Raw genomic sequence first — 21,577 nt, 5'->3', positions numbered from 1 at the left:
CATCCAGTTTGGGCTTACAATCCTTTAGGAAAATGTGGATGAATTGGAGATAGTCCAGTGGAGAAAATTACAAATTAGGAGAGTTTCAACAGTGTGACCTGTGAAGAAGTGTTGAAGTATTGGGTTTGTTTAGTCTAGAAGGGAGAAGACTGATTAGAAATGAAAGTCTTCAAATACACGAAGGTTTGTAAGGATAGAAAATAATGATAAATGATTCTCCACGACTGCAAAGGGCAGGATTAAAAATAATAATCTTAATTTGCTGCAAGGAAGATCTAAGTTAAGAAAACTTAGATACAAGGAATAGGCTGTATAAGGAGCTTGTGGAATTCCTGATTTTCCTGAAAACATTTTATTTTATTCAGGGCTTTTCAGTCTGGAGGGGCGTCACAAAATCCTTTGCAAATATAGAAACAATAATGTAAAAAAGTCTGAATTAGAAGAATTTATAGGGAATAAAGAGTATAAGAATAATATGAGATAGATGTAAAGATTTTACGAAGTTTCCAATCTAGGCTGCACAGAACTTCGAGGCATCGATTTCCCCCCTTGTACAAGAGCCAGCTATACCCGCAATGTTTCTGACAGATACTTGTCTAGCCCTTGTTTAAAAACTTCAAAGGATGGAAGTCCCACAGTCTTGCTGGGCATCCTTTTCAACAGTTTGATTATTTTGCTTGAAGTTTCGCTTCACATTCCCTCACTTCAATTTTAAAACACAGTGCTGCGTGAGCTATTCACAGCAGATAGAGGACAGTTTAATTTTCTCTCCTTTACAGTTATCTTCTCTGTATGTGAGGACTATTACCACGTCCCTGCACAGCTCCGATTCCCTCATCAAGTTTGTTCCCTAGTTGGTGCTTTCCAGCCCGGTGGTTGTTCTTGTTCCCCTCTGAGCACTTGCTGTTTCATCGATAAGAGGCAGTGCCCGCACTGAACCCAGCACACCTACTGAGGTTTTATTAGTGCTGCCCAGAAGACGTTGGTCATTTTTGAGGTCTTACAACCAGACTTGACACAGCCTAATGCTGTCTGGCTTCCAAAAAAAAATAAGCGTTAGTTGTGTCATAAGATCTACTCAGCTGTGGAAAGTCCTGCTGTTGGATCTTAAGGCTGCCATACAGCTATTATATTTATTTTACACTGGCTAGTATGACTGAGCATCTGAGCTTGTTCCACTGATACATGCTTTGGGGAAGGTTTACTTCAGAAACAGGTACCTCTGAGTCCTTATAATCAAATGTGAGCAGAGTGGCTAACGTGATTACTGAGCCCAGTTGTAGATGCCTGGCAGATTTCCTTTTATTTTTTCAGCTGCTGGAAAGGTTTAACATTAGGAAGTTTAGGAACAGAAAGAGGAAACCCTGAAGATCTGCAATACTGATTTTAGCCTGACCATGCTTCTGTCATGAGTCTGAGTACAACTAATGAAGCATTTAATTTGCAATGAAATTGTGTGTGACATCGATGTTAGTTACAAAGTAAAATCAAATAGGGATTATACACGTGTAGGAAGTATGACTGCATGCAAATGTTAAAAATGTGAGACAAGGTTATAAAAATGCATCCTGGATATGGCCGGTGCAATAAAGAACAAGCTCTTCTTTCAGGTAGGCACTGCCTGATTCCTTGCGGTGCTGCTCAGAGCTCTGCACAGTCTTCTACATGATATTTGATTCCTTGGTGTTTACTTTCTAATGAAACAACACTCATCTACAAGCCTGGTCACTCAACCATAAAATATAATTCTTCATCCTATTCACCCTGTCCTAAATCAAACAATTCTCTGCATGTTGCATCGCAAATACAGCTCACTTCCTCCCTTTATGTCTCCAAGTTGCCATTACAATAGATTTTCTTGTTACTCGGTAATCAAAATCGGGGAACAGGTGCATCAGAGTAGCAGACACTATAGCTGGTTCTGTGCCAACTCTACCACCTGAACATCAGAACTGATTAAAAAATTAAAATAAAATTCAGTAGGGTAAGTTTTGCTCAGTCAATAGTGCAGCCCCATCAGAGAGAAGTGGATCTGAGTCCGTGAATGAGGCACGGAGAGTTCACCCTCCTTCTAAAGGTTTCATTTAACTGAAGGTCACCATCATCCTCTTTTCCAGCAATCATCTGCTAAATCTGGTAATAGCAACATTGACGTCAGCGGAGCTGGACAGGAGCACCCAATGGAGAAGAATTTGACCCACTATTTTTTTGCTGCTATTGTAGTATGCAGAATCCCCTGAACTCGTAATCAAGCAGGGAGAAACCCTCGAGCAAGCCTTTCTGCTGTAATCTCCATGTATTACTATAGACCTGGGAGGAAATTGTTAGTCTAGTCTGGATTTTATATAGCCAATTTGGTTTAGATAGCTCACAAACAGCAAGGGGAGGAATCCTATCCTGCACTTACGCTATACAATTGCTTTGGTGCTTCTGAAAAAGGATTTGCCTGATTCACATGTTCCGTGTCATCTCATATAAATGAGTGGGAGCCATATAAAACATTGTACATTGCTCAAACTGTCAGTGGCTTCATACAGTTTTGTATCCTCATCTGCAAACCCAACTTTTATTCTAGTTGATCAGGGCTTGCAATCATCCTTGATTAAATTCTTTAAAAGAGGGATAAGAGTCAGAGAGATGCAACAGCTGATCTGCAGCTGCTTTTGTGAAACTTAGGTAGAGTTTAGTATTTGCTTGTAAGTCTTGCACTGATAATTTTTCCACCATTCAATACCCTTTTCTAGAGTAAATCGTAGTCATATGGGAAAAAGTGGCTTGGATCGAGACACTACTAAAAAGCATCAGACAGTTTCTGAGTGGGACTAAATTAAGCCTACAGAAATAAAATACCAATTCCCCTTTATTCACAGAAACATTTCCTCTGATGTTCGTCGCAGCGTTGCACAGGTGGACATCAGAGGTGGAGCTGTGGCACTTACCAGAATGATTTCCAAAGCTTCCTAAAGTGACAGTAAGCTTTAATGACAAAAGGATGCAGGTCAGCAGGTTTGAGTCTGGTTTTCAGAGACGGTGAGCAGCTCCAGCCAGCACCGGTGGGCAATTTCAATTAAGGCTGGTTAGGCTTGGATTCAGTCTGTCTGCATCTGATTAGAAGGCTATTTGACAGTAGTTTCTGTAGAAGTTTGTTGTGTTTATCATCATTTGGAGTGTAGAGATGAAAGGAACATTGGAACAGGCTGCCCAGGGAAGTGGCTGAGTCCCCATCCCTGGAGGTATTTAAAAGACGAGTAGATGAGGCACTTAGGGACGTGGTTTAGTGGGTGGTGGTGTTGGGTCAACAGTTGGACTCGATGATCTTAGAGGTCTTTTCCAACCTCAATGATTCTATGATTCTATGATTCTATGACAGAGATTAGGGAGCCAGAAACTGATTCAGAGCATTTCTAGGACTACCTTTTTTTATGTCTTCTTCTGTTTTGCAAATTCTGGTAACTGTTCACAAGTGAGGCGTAGAACCGCATACCATTTCACTTGAAAACGTGACCTTTGAACGGAAGAAATTTGGATTCAGAGTTCACAGAAAACTGGGAAGTATGAGCAACCGGCACTTCTCAGAGGTGTGAGTTCAGAGCCAGAAGTTAATTAAAAGTAAGGGGGGAAAACCTATTTCAAAAGCAACCACTTATGTTCTATAGATATAAATCTGATGGGCCAAATAAATTAATGGGTTTGGCCAGGTCTGGTCTACCAGCTGGGGGCTGCGTACGAAACCATTTTGAGTAGAACAAAGTAGAGGGTTTCACCATCTGGGAGCAGTGCAGAGGAATGAAAGTCTATTTATCAAGTGGGGTGGGCTGCAGAAAGGGAGCATTTCAGCTTTCCTTTTTGGAGCTCATTAGTCTGTGTTCCAGCTATAGCAGACACACTCGTCATATAATCTGTTTCATAAACTGGTTTTCTGCCAGTTTGTTGTTCTGCACTTAGATGCTTGTTAAATATCCTTCCTATCAGGCCTAGTATTTTCTGTGCCAGTTCTTTTGGAGTCTGGTATAGAAATTGCGTTATTTCTGGCTTGAGTGCTTTGAAGCCCTTCAGTTTTGTTTCTGCTTTTACACCTGACGGCATGTATCTTTGTAGCCTTGTCTTCTTGACCACAGGGACAAAGGCAGAATGTATAACACTGCTGAAAATAGATGTGAATAATTAGTTTTGCAGTGGGGCCAAACCAGGTTTGTTTTTAACTACATCCACTCTCAGCCTGTCACTCTCCTTTTCTGTTTTCCATGGTCACTGTCTCTGTGAAGCACCTTTGCTTTGCAAGTTGGCCTGACCTCTTACACAGCTCATTTTGTCCCTAAGTCTGAAGTTCTTTCGATTTCTGCTTTAACAGCATGCAAGCCCCATTTCAGTTTTGTTCTGGAGGTGAAAAAAGGGCAAGAAAAATTAGTTTCTCTGTCATTTTTGCTCTTACGATCTTTGCTGGAGTTGCCAGTGAAGTTTTTAAGGTGGAATCCATGCTTCCCAGCCATGTTGCCATTAAGAAGGTCATAGAGCTCATCAGCCCCTCTACTGTCTTATTTTTGGAGCTAAATGAAAAGTTAAAAGCATGTAAAGTCTATTCCACTTTTCTTTGCATATTTACAATATGTTAATAATTGCAGCTAATGTTCTCAAGGTTAGAATTATTATTTCTAATGGTTCTTGATTTGAAGCATTATGGTATAGCAGTCAGCTTGTCATGGCTTTGACAAACACTTTATCATTCTATTTAAGGAATCAGTTTTAATCTTCAAAGAAAAGGGCTTAGTTAATTTAGAAGTCAAGCAGAGAGATGGCAGTCATATGAGCTTTTAGCACAATAGATATTCATAAAATATCCCCCATAAAATAGTAAACCTTAGGGACAGATGCAGTAATATAACATTCCTTCTTTTTTTCCTCCTGCACATGTCTACTCCCACTGTAGAATGGTTATTAAAAGTAAGTGCTTGTAAATTCAGAGCCACCTGACCTGCCATAAAAAATATGGTTTTTTAAGAATCTCATGTAGAAAAGAAGAAAGAGCAGGACTGCTCTTTGGTAGGTACTAGTGCCTTTAAGGGAGGTGATTCAGCTGAGTTTGGGTTAATATTCCTGAAGTCAGAGAGAGAACTGTCTTAGTCTCAAAGCAATTATTAAATGCTATTACCTTTACATTTGCAATCTGATGGCAGAATAACGCAGCCTCTTGGGGGAAGGGGAAAAACTCCAGTATCAGGGATATTTAAAATGAGACTGAATAAAAATTGCATGAGGTCTTATATGCAGCAGTCCATTAGTACTGCACTGCGATAAGACCTATCTCGTGCCTCATGTTCCCTTCCAGAGAAAAGGAATTTTGGCCTTAACAAGGGCTACTTCATCATCACGATTATGGAGCTATTCTTGAACTCCTGTGAACTCCTATCTGCCTGATTCTTGTAGCCATCACCACTTTTGCCATTTTCATCCCTGCTGACAATTCCCAGCTTTTTCTTCATAGTACCCTAGAAAGCCATCGGCACTGCTTCAGTCTGCTGGGCACAAATCCATAAGCAGTCAAGAGGGGATTCACATACTTAACTTCAGGAATTGGCTGTTTCTCTTCCTACCCCCTTTACTCCCCCTCTCCTAAATGATAGGCACCTCATTTTTATCAGCTATTTTTTCTGAGCATTCAGATTTCTGTGTATGTGTGTGCAGAAATGCCAATCTTGACATATCTTTGTGCAGCTCAAAACCTGCTCTATACCCGAGCAGGCTGGGTACAGCCCCAGCCCAGCTACCCAGCCTCCAGCGGCGAGCACAGACAGGTGAGATCAGGGATGCTGGAGAGTGGCTTTATAGACGTGCTCGCAGCAGCAGCCCCCATTATTTCACTTTCCTGCTTGAGCTTGGAAATTTGTCTACTAGATCCTGAGTGTGTTAGTCCTTTAGGAATGAAAGCAAATCCATGTAGACCACATTTCTGCAGGATTGATTGTGCTTAGCGCTTATCCTGTGTGTAACACAGACCATTGCAATTCATGCGAGCAGCCTTATGCTGAGCCAAAGGGCTTTAACTGGAACAAAGCACCTGAGTCCTAAAGAAACTAAATTATTTGCCAGCTGCGGAGAAGAAAAACGACCAATGCGTCATTAGTGCCCAAGCCTCGTGCAAGGGGAAGGAAATAATTTAAGTGCAGATTTTTCAACGGACCAAGCATGCCCACAAAGTAGGAGGAGGTGAAAACACATTTACCAAAACCCAGGGGGAAATTTCCCTCCCAACCCAAAATAGGGTGAGCAGCGTGACCCTGTGCATGCGATCATCTTCTCCCCCTAAAAGGCTTCTTGGTATGTGATTGAGACACGGATGCTTTAGTGGATAAGGAAGAAAATCTCTGGCCACAGCCAGATCCTAGAGGTATATTTGCTCTGTATCCTGGCAAAGTCTTTCAGTGCAAATGAGAAAGATCTCCTGTAATAAATGACCAGTTTTTAAGAAGCTGTGTTCAAGGTTTTTTTCCCTAAAATAATCCTGCAGACCTTTCACCATAACAATTCCATTTTTGGCAATTCTGCTTGAAGAATCTTTCGTATGAAATGGGAATGTTTGAAGTGAATCATTTAATTTGCTTAACTTAAAGAGGTTCCTACTACATTTAATTTTAAACTGATTCTCTCTAATTAAACTTCAAGTCACTCTTAAATATTTAGCCTTGTTAAATGAAGATCCAGGAAAGAAAATGTAATGATCTTTCCTTTTTGAATGTTTGAAGTGAATCATTTAATTTGCTTAACTTAAAGAGGTTCCTACTACATTTAATTTTAAACTGATTCTCTCTAATTAAACTTCAAGTCACTCTTAAATATTTAGCCTTGTTAAATGAAGATCCAGGAAAGAAAATGTAATGATCTTTTCCTTTTTTTGCTTCAGCTGAAATATGCCTTTTTTGAGTTTTTAATTTTGAAACACCAATTTAATTTGAGCTACCAGCATGAATAATTTCCAGGGTTTCAAGCACTATTTAGTATTTTAAATTGAAAAGCTAGATCAATTAATTCTGTATTATTTTAGAGACTTTCCTTATAACAGTTTTGCTGGGGGAGAGAAGCAGAGGAGAATCAAATTCCATGTTGATCAAGTGATCACCCATAGAAATGATTAGTTAAATATGCAGCCTACATATTTTTCCACGCTTGAAATATTAGGGAATTTTTTGAGGATATGCTGGCTGAGGTGTTTTGGTAACTTGAGCTGGGTGGCCTGTATCCTCAAACCTGTGCACCTAGAAGACAGGAGTATGAGATCTGTGTTAATTTTCAGTATTTCAGTGGGATGAATGGTTACGCAGCTGTCTGTGAAAATCAGACCATTTTAGGGGACTCTCCCACTGCAGTCAGTCATCCAGTTCCCATGTGGCTAAACTTGAAAATGTAAACTTGATGTCTATCTAATAAGCAAGTACTGGCTGTTTTCTCATCGGTTCCCTCCCCTTATTTCTTGGCTGGTAGCTATTCATGTTCAGCTGATTTTCTTTTTTTTTTCAGCCTAACTGACTATGACAACAGACAAATTAGTGAGCATTTTGTCTTCATGATTAATCAGTGAGCTTTCAGTTTTGGCACTGTGTTGTAGCATTGCTTAGAGGATAAATAAATAAATCAATCAGATATTCCTGACAACTGTAAAATGATTAAGCAAAAGGAAAAAAAAAAAAAAAGCCACACAACAAAAAGTTGAATGATCACTTCATCACTCTTTAATGTGAAATGAAAAAGTACATGTTTTTTTTGGCTTGGATAACTGGACATGCTAACTTTGAATCAACATTACTATTTCCTTCTTCCCACTGGATCTGCTGGTGGTTGTTACATGGGACTGAGAGACTTCCTTTATCTGAATTTCTGATGGGTTAAGTTGGAGTTGCAGTTTCTATTTTGAAGTGTGGTTTTAGTCTGAAACGGAGTATGTAAAAATGGAAATTGCTCTCGCAGTGAATCACAGTCCTGGCTGTTGACCTGAGTGACAAAACCCACTTTTTCCCTCTTGCAAAGATGATGCTGTTCAGGGAGACTGCGTTGGCTTTACTTCTGCCTCTCGCAGTATCGCCACATAGCTAACTGGTTGCAAGGGCAAAATCTGTTCTCCTTTAGTCAACGTGCTTGTTTCTGATGGTGTTGGACAAGGTGGCTGTGGGAAGACTTTTGCCCAAAGATTTTTACAGTCAGGATGGATCTCAGTTTGCTGCCCCCAGCCTGGTAGCGGCTGCAGGTCCAGCAGCTGGAATATCCTCACGTGCTCTGAGCAGTTTTGGCCTGAGGTCTCTGGGAGGAAAACAAAAGGAATTCTTCCTATCTCCCAGCTACATTTGTTTTTATGTTTTGGAACACAGGGTACAAACTCTGTGCCTGAGTATTTGACCCTACTTGTCAAATATACAACTTTTCTTGACTTCAGTTAAATTTAAGCCAAGATGTCAGAGGGCAGATTTTGTCTCAGCCCATGCAAAATGGCCATTTTGATGCAATGTGGTCTATTAGGTATGTTAACGCTAAACATATAAAATTATGCCTCTGTACATATTTTTCTCTGAGGCCTTCTAGCCACTTAAACTATGGATGACCCATAAATACATACACCTACTCGGTTCAGGTGGCCCTGAAGCAATTGTGAACATTTTGGCTATTACAAATATTATAAATAATTCCTGAAATCTTATTCAAGAAAACATGTTTTGTGTGTGCATGCAGTGAGGAGAAGGAAGGAGACCCCTTGAGGTTCCTCCTGAAGAGATGAAAACCAAAATGCATCCAGCTCCCTTAGCCAAGCCCCAACATAAAGAGGTGCAACCTTATTGAATACAATAGTTGGCCTATGTTATCATTCTGAGTTTTGTTTCAAGTAAAATACATCCTCAGTTATATCAGCATAATTTCCATTGTATCATTTGTAATGGTGACTGCAGAAAAGAAGACACCTGAAATAAAGAGTGCCAGCGGTCAGCTGAAGCGTTTCCCTTATCTTCACTTCCATAAATTTATATCTGAAGGCATGTGTTTTTCTAAAACTGCTCTGTCTGCCTGATGACACGGCAGGACACAACATTGCTGTGGGTGGGTAAGGCTATCCATCCACACCTAACAAATGAGTGCCCTGAAAACTCCTCTGCGAAAGCCGTTCTCAGGATACTTTGTGTTCTCAAGGTCAGCCTGTTTCCTAACCCTTGTGTCCTTTTCCTTTCTTTCAGGGTTTTGAGGACCCCAAGGACAAGTAAGCAAATTTACTTCTGTCATACACTGTTATGTTTGCACATTTGGGATTTTTTTTCTCATATTAAAAAAAGACAAAAATTAATGCCCAGCAGCCAAGAATAATGCCTGAACTCCCCAGAGGTTTCTCCTGGAGGGACAGCCAGTTGAGGGCACAGGATTGACTGATGTGCATCCAGAACTGCCGCTGCCCTCAAAACATTTATTCGTTTGTGTGGTTCTAACTTGCTTTTGTAATTAAAATGCCTTTGCTGCTCTTCCCCTTGCCCCCAATATTCTTCGCTATTTGCTGCTTTGAAAATATCCCAAGAACAAAATCTTTCTGTAAAGTATGTCTAAGTGTTGAGCATCTCTGATAAGAAAAAATTATGTATGTATTGAAATATATAGTTTCTGAGTTTGTTTATATTTTATACTAGTCATTATTACATATTACTTATTTCTATATATAAAAATGAACTCAGAAATGACAGCTTATTTGAAAAAGTAAATTAAAACTTTCATGCACTAAAATACAGCCACATTAAAGAAGCATTTTCATTTTTTTCATATAGAACTTTAAAAAAAATTGGTTAAAATAACAATTTAACAGGAGTGATATTTTGAAAAATTGCTTTTGGAGGAAAAAACCCTAACCGTGTTCACTTTTTAACTTCTGCAGCTGGACATTACAAAAGCATTTCCTGTATTGAAGGTGTTTGGAAAAATTTCACATTCAGTCCTACTGAATGGCGTTAATTGTAAGCTTGCTCAGAGCAAGACAGGTGACAGTAGAGGAGACTGATGCCTAAAATATGTTGCTGTTGCTCCTTATTATATTTCTCAGGCTGCCGGTCAGGACTAAGCAGACCTCTGTGAGCTGGGACAGCTAAATGCTTCTGTGGGCCCTAAGCATCCGGCTTTGGGAAAATTCACATTATGGTGGCTGAGCATTGAGAGCAACTCCCTAAAAGTAAAGGGAAGTGATAAGTTTGAACACGGCAATATTCAGCCAGCACCTCTGGGTTAATTGCTAGCTTTCGCATTTGCAAGTAGAGTGCAAAAGTTGCTCCACGCTCTGTTCGTGCTGTTCCTGTCCCTTGCAACAATTTTCTGTTGGCTGCATTTGGAGAAATCTCAGCAGTGCTTTTAAGAGGTGTTTCTGGAAGTTTCATGGTGGCCTGAAATCCTTGCTTTTTTCCCCCCACCACGCTATCAATATATCAATAAGTATTTCCACATATAAATTTCATTAGTCTGTGGCAGTACCTCAGCTCTGACTTACAGGCACTGCCTCCAGGGCACTCCTTAGCATGGGGAAATTTTGTATTTCAGTTTAAAATTACATTTATGCAAATGTACCCAAACTTGCTGTACAGTAAATTAGTTTGGGTACAACTGGCTGCGAAAGTCACCTGAGCAGCTACGTATATGCAAGGTGACTAAGCTTCCCTGCAGTCTATGTGAAAGCGGCTGCCTCACTGCGAATATCCCAGCAAGGCAATTTAAAACCTCCAGTGGTATTTCTACACAATCTGCAACCACAGAAGTTATTGTAGTATTAGAGATACCCTCAGCAGTATAATGACCTATTACAAAACTGGAGGCAGCCGAGGCCAAAGCCTGAGCAGGCAGTTTCTTCTCTTCGTGTCTTCCTGAGTGACGCTGTTCAGCTGGAACTTGAAATTTAACTGAGGTTCGCCAAGATGCTGAGCCGACTCTTGCTTCAGTTCTAGGGGAAAACGTATTGCATCTGTCGTACGTGGTGTGGAATGACTAAATGTGAATGACCCAAATGTGTAAATAACTCGCAGGATCTTGGAAGACATTCTGTAAATACAAAGCCTAATGATTTCCTTGCTCATTTTTATGAGTCCAGAAGACCTTGTGAGGACTGAATGAAAATAAGCAGCATCGTCTTGAATACTCAAGCAGATGTGCTTTCTCTAAGGAAGCATCTAGAAGTAAATTGAATGTCCTGTCCTTCTAGGGACAAAACCACTTTTAATTTCAAACTGGAATATATGAAGTTAAAAGAATTAAATAACTCTAGAGCCCCCCCAAAAAACCCTCTTTTCCCCATCCCCACTGAAATATTAAGATTGGCTAAAATAGAGATAAGACCTTGAGACAAACTAGGTTTGCGGTTGCCATATGGTCACTAAATAGATGCCGATGGTGTGTCATCATGAACCAGCTGAGGTGTAGACACATTCAACTTGCTGGCTGGGGCGAAGGGAGTTGGAATTGAAAGGAGTAGATGGACCTGATTTATTTTTCTCTTGGCAAGAGGTACATGGTAGAGTTGGGGTACAGAGGGCTTCTTGAAATCTGGTCCAGTTTTGCAGAAAGCTTTTAGAGAGCCTTTCTTTTGGAAAGGGACCTTTAACTTTTAAAACAGACTCACATTCTGGTTTGTAAGCTGCTTTGAGCGGTCTCTGCTCTACAGCACAGTTGTACCTGTAGGGACCTGCTGGCTGCAACACAGTCTTTGTGCGTTATGCACTGTTATGCAGTACAAATAAAACCAAGAAAATAAAGCAGTGTAGCTTTTCATTGTGCTTGTCAGACCTCAGGATTTTTTCTCCAGAGTGCCTAAGGTGAAGGTCACACAACATGAGCCATAAATTGCTGTGCCATCATGGGGTTTGCACATAGAAATAGTTATCCACTGGAATATGCCCCAGTGCAAGTGGGGGGAGTATTCCAATGGATAACTATTGGCATATCGTATGGATAACCTTGGCAATCATGCAAGCAGAGCAGAAAAACAGCATTTCAGGATTAGCTTTTAATTTCTGCCTATAGCTAGTTTTAAGGCAGGCTGTTAAAGTGACAGCATCAAGTCATTAAAATCCTGTTAGATTTTAAAAATAACTAGAGAGTTTGGGGAGGTGCTTCAGGTTTCCTGATCCTCAGTGCAAAATGCCTCAGGGCAATTAAGTTTTCAGTGTTATTTTTTTCAACAGTTTTTAAAAATCAGCTTTATTTTTCTGAAGCTGTAGCTAAGCACCAGAAACACACTGATACTAAAGATTATAAGCAGTTTAGAAATCTTGTTCCACATATTTAGAAAGCAGAATCTAATTTGTGTTTTTTTCTTTTGCTACCTTTTTCTTTTGCAACCTTTCCTTGAAGTAACTAAATACCTTGTAAACAGAAAATTTTGTCTGGTTGATGCTTTATACTCATAAATAACTGCATGAAGGGGAGGCAGTGGGGTGTCAGGCCACATTTTTTTTCCCCACATGTTCATTCTGTGAACAATTTTTTCTCAGAAATGGAGAATTGTTCAAGTTCGGGAATTTTCACAGAAATATTTACAGAAATTATTATCGGGAAACAAGAAATATGTTTGGTTACATAAATCATTTTGCCAGTTCAGGCACTAACAGCTACGACAGCACGGCAGTGCAGGGAAGAGTAAGTCAGAGGACTAGTGGAAGGAGACCACTGACCGGTTTTAGTGAATGAAGGACAGTAAAGAGACTGCAAGGCAAGAAAACAGATGGATGTAGTACAGAAGAAGGGCAAGTAAATCAAATCCTTTCACTGGTGGACTCAGGACTGGCAATGAGCTCTAGAGCCGATAATCATTCTCCTCTCGGCTCATAATCCGTTTTCCAGCTTGAAGCTGTCATAAGCAAAATGCCATCAACCTCCAGCTTGTTATACAGTGAAATGATAACGTATGGTGAAGAGGGGGAAACTGTCTTGTCCTCTTATGCTCCCTTTTTGTGACATCCTCAGAAATACACAGGAAAGTATGAACCCAGAAGATGAAGTGGATGAATTTCTGGGCCGTGCCATTGATGCCAGAAGTATTGATCGGTTACGCTCTGAGCACGTGCGCAAGTTCCTGTTAACATTCAGGGAGCCTGACTTGGAGAAAAAGGTAACGTTGTCTGAAAATCATTGCAATGTGTCAGTCGAGCTTGTTGTGAGTTTTAATACTCTTGCATAATGTCAGGCTTTTATATCTATAGGTAAAGCTAGGTTTTAGGTGTTGGAGGTGGGGTTGTGATCTTAAAAAAATCTGTGCTTCTTCATGGAAACCTTAATATCCACATCCCTAGAAAGCCACAGTCATCTGAAGGGAGCACTGGGCAGGAAAACCAAGCCATTTCTGTCAGACACACGTGAATATACAATGATGAACTGTAAAGGGAATCCAGAATAAACCAGATTTGTTTCTCTGACCTTGAGGCATCCAAACTGAGATTGCAGCCGCCCCTTATCTCCCTCAAATCACTGGAGAAACCCGCTACAGCCTGCCTGAGCTCCGAATCACCTCTGAAGGGGCTTTACTCTGCCCTTTGCCCCCGCAGGGAGCCCCAGGTGCTACTGAGGCTCATTGGAATGCAGTTCGTACTCTGGTCATTTTTGGGAACCCATTTTAAGCAACAAGTAGAGTTCTCTGTCTCACAAATATGAGAAAGAGGAGTAACAGACCTAGGGCTCCCGAATAGCTGATTTCTTCCTGATTTTGTTTCGGGTATCGTTGTTGTGAGGCAAAGATCTTTTCAATTTCTCTGTCTGTATAATAGAGAAAACATCGGCTCTAGATGGCTGCAAAGTTAAATTCAGTTTAGTCTAGAGGTACCCAGATGCTATTATTAAGGGTACTATATAAAGTGCTGGTTTTTAATTGCCCAAAGAAAGTCAGTCATCTTTTTTCTTTTTTCTTATTCAGGCACAGATCCTTGGGATACTTGAGTGGTTGTCAGGTTAAACTCATTAGCCAATGGAAAAAGCTTCAGTAATTAAGTTTGCACTAACTATTTTAGCATTTTATTTAGAAACACTCTTTCAACAACAGGAATTACAACCTATTGCAAAAGCATACCTTTGCAGGATTCACAGCTATTCAGTGAATCAGTGTGGGACTGGTTAAAAACTCAAGCGTGTAATTTCCCCCCACTCCTTCCCTTCAGTTTTATAGCTGACAACTGCTAGGGAAATTAGCAGTTCACCTGTTCTGAGCACCTTTTATTTTGTGGTTCGAACATTGAGACCGTCTGTACTGAAAACCATGCTTCAAGCTAAATAAAGCATCTTTGGGAATCGGATGGAGCTCCCATGTGACCAATATGTTGACAAGCAGTTGGAAGGAGTGACTGTGTGAAAACCGCAGCATCCTCGCACTATCATTAGAACAAGCCAAGCCGTCTGCACAAAATACAAGGTTTTCTCATTAGCAACATTCATCCCTGTTGGAGGAAACTTCCCATGGAAGAAGTGTAGGTTCTGACAATGGTGACCTAGAATCCTGGTCCCAGTTAATCCATTCCTGTTCCTCTCATGCAAGGGGCAGATGGCAAATCCTCTCTCCACCCAGCTGTGTCGGTTTGTTCCCTGGCCTTTGGGTCTGTTCAAGCCCTTACAGCCTGCCCAGGGAAAAGAGGAGTTTGCAATGTTAGTCGTTTCCTACCAGCGCTGCTTTCCAAGGACCTAAATGGAAGCCAAGTAAGAAGTTTTTGTGGAGAGAAGGCAGCCAGCGAAATTTCCCACTAACATAACCCTGTTTGCATTTTTGCAGTACTCCAAGCAGGTGGATGACAGGTTTGGAGCCTACGTGGCTTGTGCCTCCCTAGTCTTCCTCTTCATCTGCTTTGTTCAAATCATAATCGTGCCACAGTGAGTATCTTTTCATCCCTTTGCTCCCATCTGCTCCCCTCCTCTATTCTGGCCTACTTTTCTTTGTTTTTTTCTTGAGAATTCAGAGCACCAAGGGGAAGAGAAAAATCCTTAAATAATTCATGCTCAAGTGATGCGTGGTGCTTATTGTTTTCACGCATTTCTAGTGCAGATTAAAACCTCCTCACTGGCATGTGAGGATTTCTGTTTTCCCAGCGTGATTTCCATTTCCATTCCGTAAATTGCCATTTACCTCCATCTTAGGAAATTCAGTTCAGCACGTTTATAAGCCTGTGGAAAACAAATATCACTAAGTAGGAAGGATTGCCTACTAAGGCATAGAATGCATTCACAACATGAGGCTAGGCTGTCCTCTTATCTGAACGCAGTGGGACAGAGAGGTGAAAAACCCATCACAGCCTCGTTGCTTAGAGCACTGAGGTCCCAGGGTCTGCTTCACAGATGAGGCATAACCTCTCATGCCTTTATTCTTCTGGACTCAGAGTAGCAGTGCAAGAAGAAAGGTACAGAAGGAGTTGAGCTACACCTGCCTGCGCTTTGGGTAGCTCACTCCGGGTTTAGGGGTTGCAGTCATTTCTTTCCCCAGGCAAGAGTGGCATAAGCTCCTCAGGGCTGTGGGGCACAGTGCTCTTGGACCACTGCAGTGCATTGCTTTGTCTGAAAGGCACAGTGTAACCCACTGGATATTTTCCAGCAGTGAGCTCTGCAGCCATGGTATTTCTTCTCAAAGAGTTCATAAAAAATCCCTTAAAATTAAAGCACGTTGGTATTTCCTGTGCTCTGGTTTAGTAGCAATAATATATCATTCACTGAGCACTGCTGTGTTGGAAATAAATTTGGAGTTAGTCATTTTTAATCTGAAGAACAAGATCACAGAAGCTCTGAAAACGCTCCAAATTCATCTTCATTACAAGAAGACAAAAAATTGTTTAAAGAGAGCTCCAATACTAGTATATGCCATTACAACTGCTTTCTACTTCTGTTCACACCACAGATTTTTTCAGAGTAGAGATTGGTTTGTACTGTTCAGATCAGATATTCGGAAGGTCACAGAAACGATGCCTAGTCTGATGTTTGAGGTCATTCAGTCTCCCAGGCAAGAGGACATTCACTTCTGCTCAGAGAAAGATTGAATCAGCAAAATAACATCCGTACAAATGCATTGTGTAAACAGACAGATCCACTTTGGGAAACTGGAAGTGAACCTGAAAGAGGCTCAAAATTGAAACTAGATCAATCCCAGCAATTAGCGCATTGTTAATGATGGCCAAAAATGTTCTTTGAGAGTAATTGATTTAGCGAGGGCTTACGCTTCCGGATCTCTGGATATTACTGCTGTGACTTCACACCTGCAGAGGCCCTCTACCAGCCTTTGTGTTGCTCGTCAAACTCCCTAAGCAGCCACTAAGCTGTCTCCATAAAACCCAGTTTAACATTTAATTGACAGCTTGACAATTTCTGATCTGTGTCAACCATATGGCTGACTCCTTTGTATTACACAGGAGCCAATCCCTTATGGCAGCATGGTGTAAATGTCATGCTGCTCAGTCTCCTTCCACGCCGCCCATAAGGGTGGTGATGAGGTTTTTTCGTAAGTTCTGAAGTGTCCTTACACAGCCTGGCCTGTCTGAAAGATGATTTGGTTCAAGACTAAATAAAATGTAATGTTTTAAATGCAGGTCAGATATACTTTTCTTCACCTTTTGGTTTGTTTTTCCTTATATTTCAATTGCCTAGTTTTGGTCTTTTATTGAAGGTAACAGTTAAGCAGCAACTGAAACCACAGGTGTATATGTGTCACCATCAGAGCTTCATGAAAGACAAAACATGGAATTTGAATCTGAAACTAGAGACAAAATGGCAGTGATAATTTATGATGATAAAGAGGAATAGCTTTAATGAATTTCATAGAGGCTCAAACAGTGAATTAGCAAGTACAATTACCTTAGTAGTCATGAGAGAACACAGAGACCAGCTGGCTTTGGTGTGGTTGGCATCAATGTCACGTCACAAAAATACTTCCTTTAAATTATGAACAAGGCTAACTCCTGGGAGGGGGCCTGTCCTGTCACAGTGAGACCAATCACTGGGAAAGTGTTGTTGAATATCTTCATGATCAAAACATGTGAAAATGCATAGTACAAAGTTGACCCTGGGGTCCTGTTTGTACTTCAAAGTTGGGAAGAACAGGAACCTATCAAGCTGACCAAGCTAAAGCTGTTTTCCCTGACTGTCCTCATGCCATGGTTGCTCCCATCCCATGCACGAGACAGAGCACTGAGGATGGTGCAGCACAGACGTTCCCTGTGCACAGCAAGGATGGGTAGCTATTCCCATTGAGACTATTCCCGCTTGGCCGCACTGCAGCGCTCAGAATGCTTTCTTTCCCAGGGGTCTCCTGCCCACAGCCAGCTGGGGGCCGACCCTCTGTAACGAATTGTTCTATCAGCTCCTCTAGCACATGAAATATTTCTCAGTCCCTCTGCTGTCACCCCGGTAGGAAGGTGATTGCTATAAAAGATGCAGTATTCGCTGCTCTGCAGCCTGCGTGAGTAATTCGAAATAGGACAGAGTATCTGTTGGTATGCAAGGCACCTGGTATCTCCTACTGCTATCCTAATTGGAAAGCCCATGCAGTGTGTCATAGCTTGTACAAATGTCATCTTCTGGAGAGCAGAGCTGTAGCTATTCTCTATGGTGTGCATTTAAAAAAAAAATTCTCTTTGATTTCAGCTCTACATTTATGCTGGGTTTTTACCTGACCTGTTTCCTGATCCTGACCACAGTGGTGTTTGTTTCGGTCATTTACTCCTGTGTAAAGGTGAGTACTGTGGTTTCTTTGTAGAGTCCTTTGCCTAAGCTAACTGGATCAGCAATCTGTTTCTTCAGCTAACAGAGCATGTTTTGTTAGCCATCCTTTCCACACTATGTGATAAGGGTTACAGAAAAAGCCTTTGATAAGACAGAATGAACTGCAAACAGATGTTAGGGTTGGCATCTCTTTAGCTCAGCGAGAAGTAATCACTGTGTGGATCTGCATGTCTATTAAGTCCCCTGCAGGCACCCTCATATTGATACAAGAAGAATACATTTCCCAATGTGGAACAAAACACTGACCATTCGTTTCCTCCCTGTAAACTTCCTGCAGAGTCGCCTGTGTACTGGCCCCTGCTGCATATGCATGTTTGGGTAGGCAGATAATCAGAAGCAGAATATCGTCAAGGAAAAATGTCCTGGGGGGAAGTAAAAGCTGTAAACATATAGAAGTTTATCAGCCTTTCTCAGATGAGTGTACAGAGCTTCCAACATTCAGTGGGCTCTTTCTTGTAACTGGTTTTGATAAGCAAAGAAAGATGTTGTGTGAAATCTGAAAACATATTAATTCTTCTTGACAGTCTGTGGTAAATTGGCAGTCAGTGCTTTGGGAAGGGTGATGTGCTCATCTTTTTCACTCAAACGTATTTGTATTAAAATGTTGATGCCAGTTGATTGTATTTGCAGTTTTGGGGATCCTTCCAGTCTAGCAGTGTCTGAACGTGGAAAATGTTCAGATTCAGGCTCCTTAGCCCAAGCTCAGCTTTACTCTTCAGAGCCTGGAATAAAATAGCTCAGTAGCATTATATTTCGTGCAGAAGAAACAGTGGGGTAATGGATTATGTCAGGCAGATGATTCGCCTCACTTTAATTATCTTCTCTCTGCCATTTTCAACAGTTGAATGTGGGTGCTCTTGACAGACTTGCACCTTCCATGTCTTTTTGATTTTTGAAAGTTAGATTTGGAGAATTAAGCTTTGCCTTCTTGTTTAATAAGAGCTACCAACTGTTCCCAGTCAAAGAAGCTTCAGGTTATATTTGAACTTAGCAACTCACTCACGAGTCTTCCCTTGGGCTTAAGACAATTTCAAAGGGAGCCTAGTTCATAAGTGCAGCATCCCATTGGTCCTGCTTGTTTACCAGCAATGAGAATTACAAGTCAGAAATAACAGTGCTAATAGGAAGGCTTGGGTCCCTTGAGCTGGAAATGGTACCCAAAGATGCCTGGTTATACTTGGTGTGTCCATTGTACGTGGAGATGCTACTGAGTGTCATTGGTTTGTAAACTGGTATCAGCAGTTAATGTGATTAGCAGTTAATTAACAACCAATGTGGAAAGCTTTTGGTCACAGCCACAAAGGACATGGAAACTGGGTGCAGAGCTGTGCTGGAGCCTACTTACACTGCAGTGCCACCGGCAGCAACATCCCAGCGCACTGCCAGCCGTGCAGAGCCACACCAACACACCAGCTGTACTGGTGCTGTGCAAATATTGGGGCAAGAGCTGTGGCAGACCCAGACCTCTGAAGCATTCGAGCTGGCTGACTTGTAACCAGATGGATTTCAAGGCACACAGCTGTTTGTCACCCTCTGGCTTTTATGGGCTTAGGTTGCTTCCACATACTGACAGCAGCACTCATTTCTTCTGCCATCATTCAAAGGTTTTGGTTTGGGCTTTTTGGTTTAATATTATTACTGATCTTAATTAACGATTAATTTAAAAGGCACACAGGTTTTTTCAGTCCCTGTGACCTTAGGCAGATGTTCGGTCTTGCTTTCTTTGCCTTGATCTTTCAAATTCCTGTAGAAGAGGTCTGTTCAGTGGTGCCTGCAACTGTTTTTGGCTGGCTTTGCCTCAGTGCACAGGCCCTGGAAACACAAGACATAAGAGGGAATTCAGACTAACATCAGAATTTAATGGGATTTTGTGAAGCTCCTGGTATTTCCAAAAGTGAGTTTTCAGCATTTTGGCGCAGACCCACAAGGTGCTTATGTATAACATTCAGTGTGGCCGGTGCCTTCTGTGCACATATTGCCAATATTGAAAATATCGGGCCTTCTAGCTCCAGTACCTTTTTGATTACCCCTTTTTTAGTGCTCCACATTAGCCTCTGCTGACAACATCTGATTATGAGATGGCTTGTTTAGGGGATGGGTACTTCTATCTTGTCAGCTACCTGTCTGGTGGCAGCAGCTCCCAGTAGCTGCAGTCTGCTTCTGTCATTAAAGATTTTGGTGTTTCAAGTCAGAGTTTTTTAAGCAATGGGTTTACCCAGTCCTTGGTTAAGGGGTGTTCTTTATTTCTGTACTCCACATTGCTCCAGGAAGCATTTTTACACATATACACAAGGAAGGCATTTTTACAGATCCTTTAGATGAAATTTTAAGACCACAGGGATGTCAGCATTGTTTGTTTTGTTTCACACTCGGATGTGGAATAGGAGAGCATGTGTTTTACATACCAGTGGTTCATTCCACACAAAGTTGGAAAGCAGGTGTCCACCCCAGGATACCAGCATAAGCATAACTTTTGCCTGTTTGCTGTGCTGTTACATGGTAAGTGACTCTTTTTTTCTTCCTCTTTCCAGCTTTGATGTGAGATTTTCCTTCCCTGTTTTGGCCTCTCCATCTCTGGCTTTGACAGTGGCCAGCAGGCTCTTTCTGGACAGCTTGATCATGTTTTATTTTCTTTTGCTGTCATTATTATCTTCCACTATAAAATTCTCCATGGACTAGAAGTTGATCCTGGAACTGCCAACGCAGCCAGCTTGGCTTTCCAAGTTTCTTCAGCTGTAATAAACAACAGAGTTCCAGTTCTTCACTTTGATGCTCCATGAAGACTTGGCCACTGCGAGATGATGTTCCTTCCCAATAGAGTCTAAGGTCATGGGAACCAGGGTCCCTTCACAAATACTCCACTGACAGACATCTGTTTTGCTACTAACTTACCAAGTTTGTGTTTCTTCTTAAAATCCTTAACTTCTGATATCTACACTGCTGTGTGGAATTCAACTTCTTACATGTTCCTGGGAGCACGTGCGAGAGAAATTTCAAGTTATCCTTTACAAGAAAATAAGTTTTTCTATAGCTTTACATAGGTGCAGCTTGCCTACCTGTTTCTTTGCCTCCCAAAGCTGGTGTAGATGCTCCTAAAGTGTTTGGTTTTTTTTCTCAAGCAGGGGAAAAAATACCTCTGAAAACTGTACTTTTTTAATAGACTAATAAATCACTGTGAAGTAAGTTACATAAATGGACTTGCACATCAAGTTGCCTGGAGATGTTGTCTTTTACTCCAGAAGCATCTTAATGTACTTCAGAATGACTCAAAGGCTTTTATTACAAATTGAAAAATCAAAACTTAAAGACCTCATAGTTTTTTTCATCTCACAACACAACAGCAATTATCTAAGCAGTTTTCCATGTCCACAATATATGTTAGGAAGACAAAAAGGAGAAATATTACTCTTCTGTCTGTGATCAGCTGTTATTGCAAAGTACAGTTTTTATTTAGTGTATTTTTGTCATGCAGATGACTGGAGGTTGTGGATTATTTTCAGTGTAACACTAGTACTTGTTGGATCGCTTTTTAAATTCGGACTTTCACCTGTACAACAGTGCCCTACCTTCCCCTTCTATATTCATTGGTACCTGCACGCTTTCAGAGCCTCTCTCTTCTGGGAGAGAATGTCTTCCAGCAGCATTTATGCATTTCAGTTCAGAATGAACTGGAATCATAGAATCATAGAATCATTGAGGTTGGAAAAGACCTCTAAGATCATCGAGTCCAACCGTCAACCCAACAACCACCCACTCTAAACCATGTCCCTAAGTGCCTCATCTACGCGTCTTTTAAATACTTCCAGGGATGGGGACTCAACCACTTCCCTGGGCA

The 21,577-nt window shown here is 41.2% G+C and overlaps 1 protein-coding gene across 1 annotated transcript in view; it reads left to right on the top strand.

The window, feature by feature from the left end:
* Positions 1-21,577, top strand: part of ADCY5 (adenylate cyclase 5) — a 234,247-nt gene that overhangs the window by 193,447 nt on the left and 19,223 nt on the right. The window contains exons 9-12 of the mRNA XM_009274991.2: positions 9,213-9,235; positions 12,964-13,108; positions 14,753-14,850; positions 17,605-17,692. Of these exons, the coding sequence (XP_009273266.2) occupies positions 9,213-9,235; positions 12,964-13,108; positions 14,753-14,850; positions 17,605-17,692 (354 nt within the window). The remainder of the gene's footprint in view (positions 1-9,212; positions 9,236-12,963; positions 13,109-14,752; positions 14,851-17,604; positions 17,693-21,577) is intronic.

The sequence above is a fragment of the Aptenodytes forsteri genome, unplaced genomic scaffold (genome assembly GCF_000699145.1).
Source record: "Aptenodytes forsteri isolate BGI_AS27 unplaced genomic scaffold, ASM69914v1 Scaffold255, whole genome shotgun sequence".
NCBI lineage: Eukaryota > Metazoa > Chordata > Aves > Sphenisciformes > Spheniscidae > Aptenodytes > Aptenodytes forsteri.
This window is presented reverse-complemented; position numbering and strand designations above follow the sequence as displayed.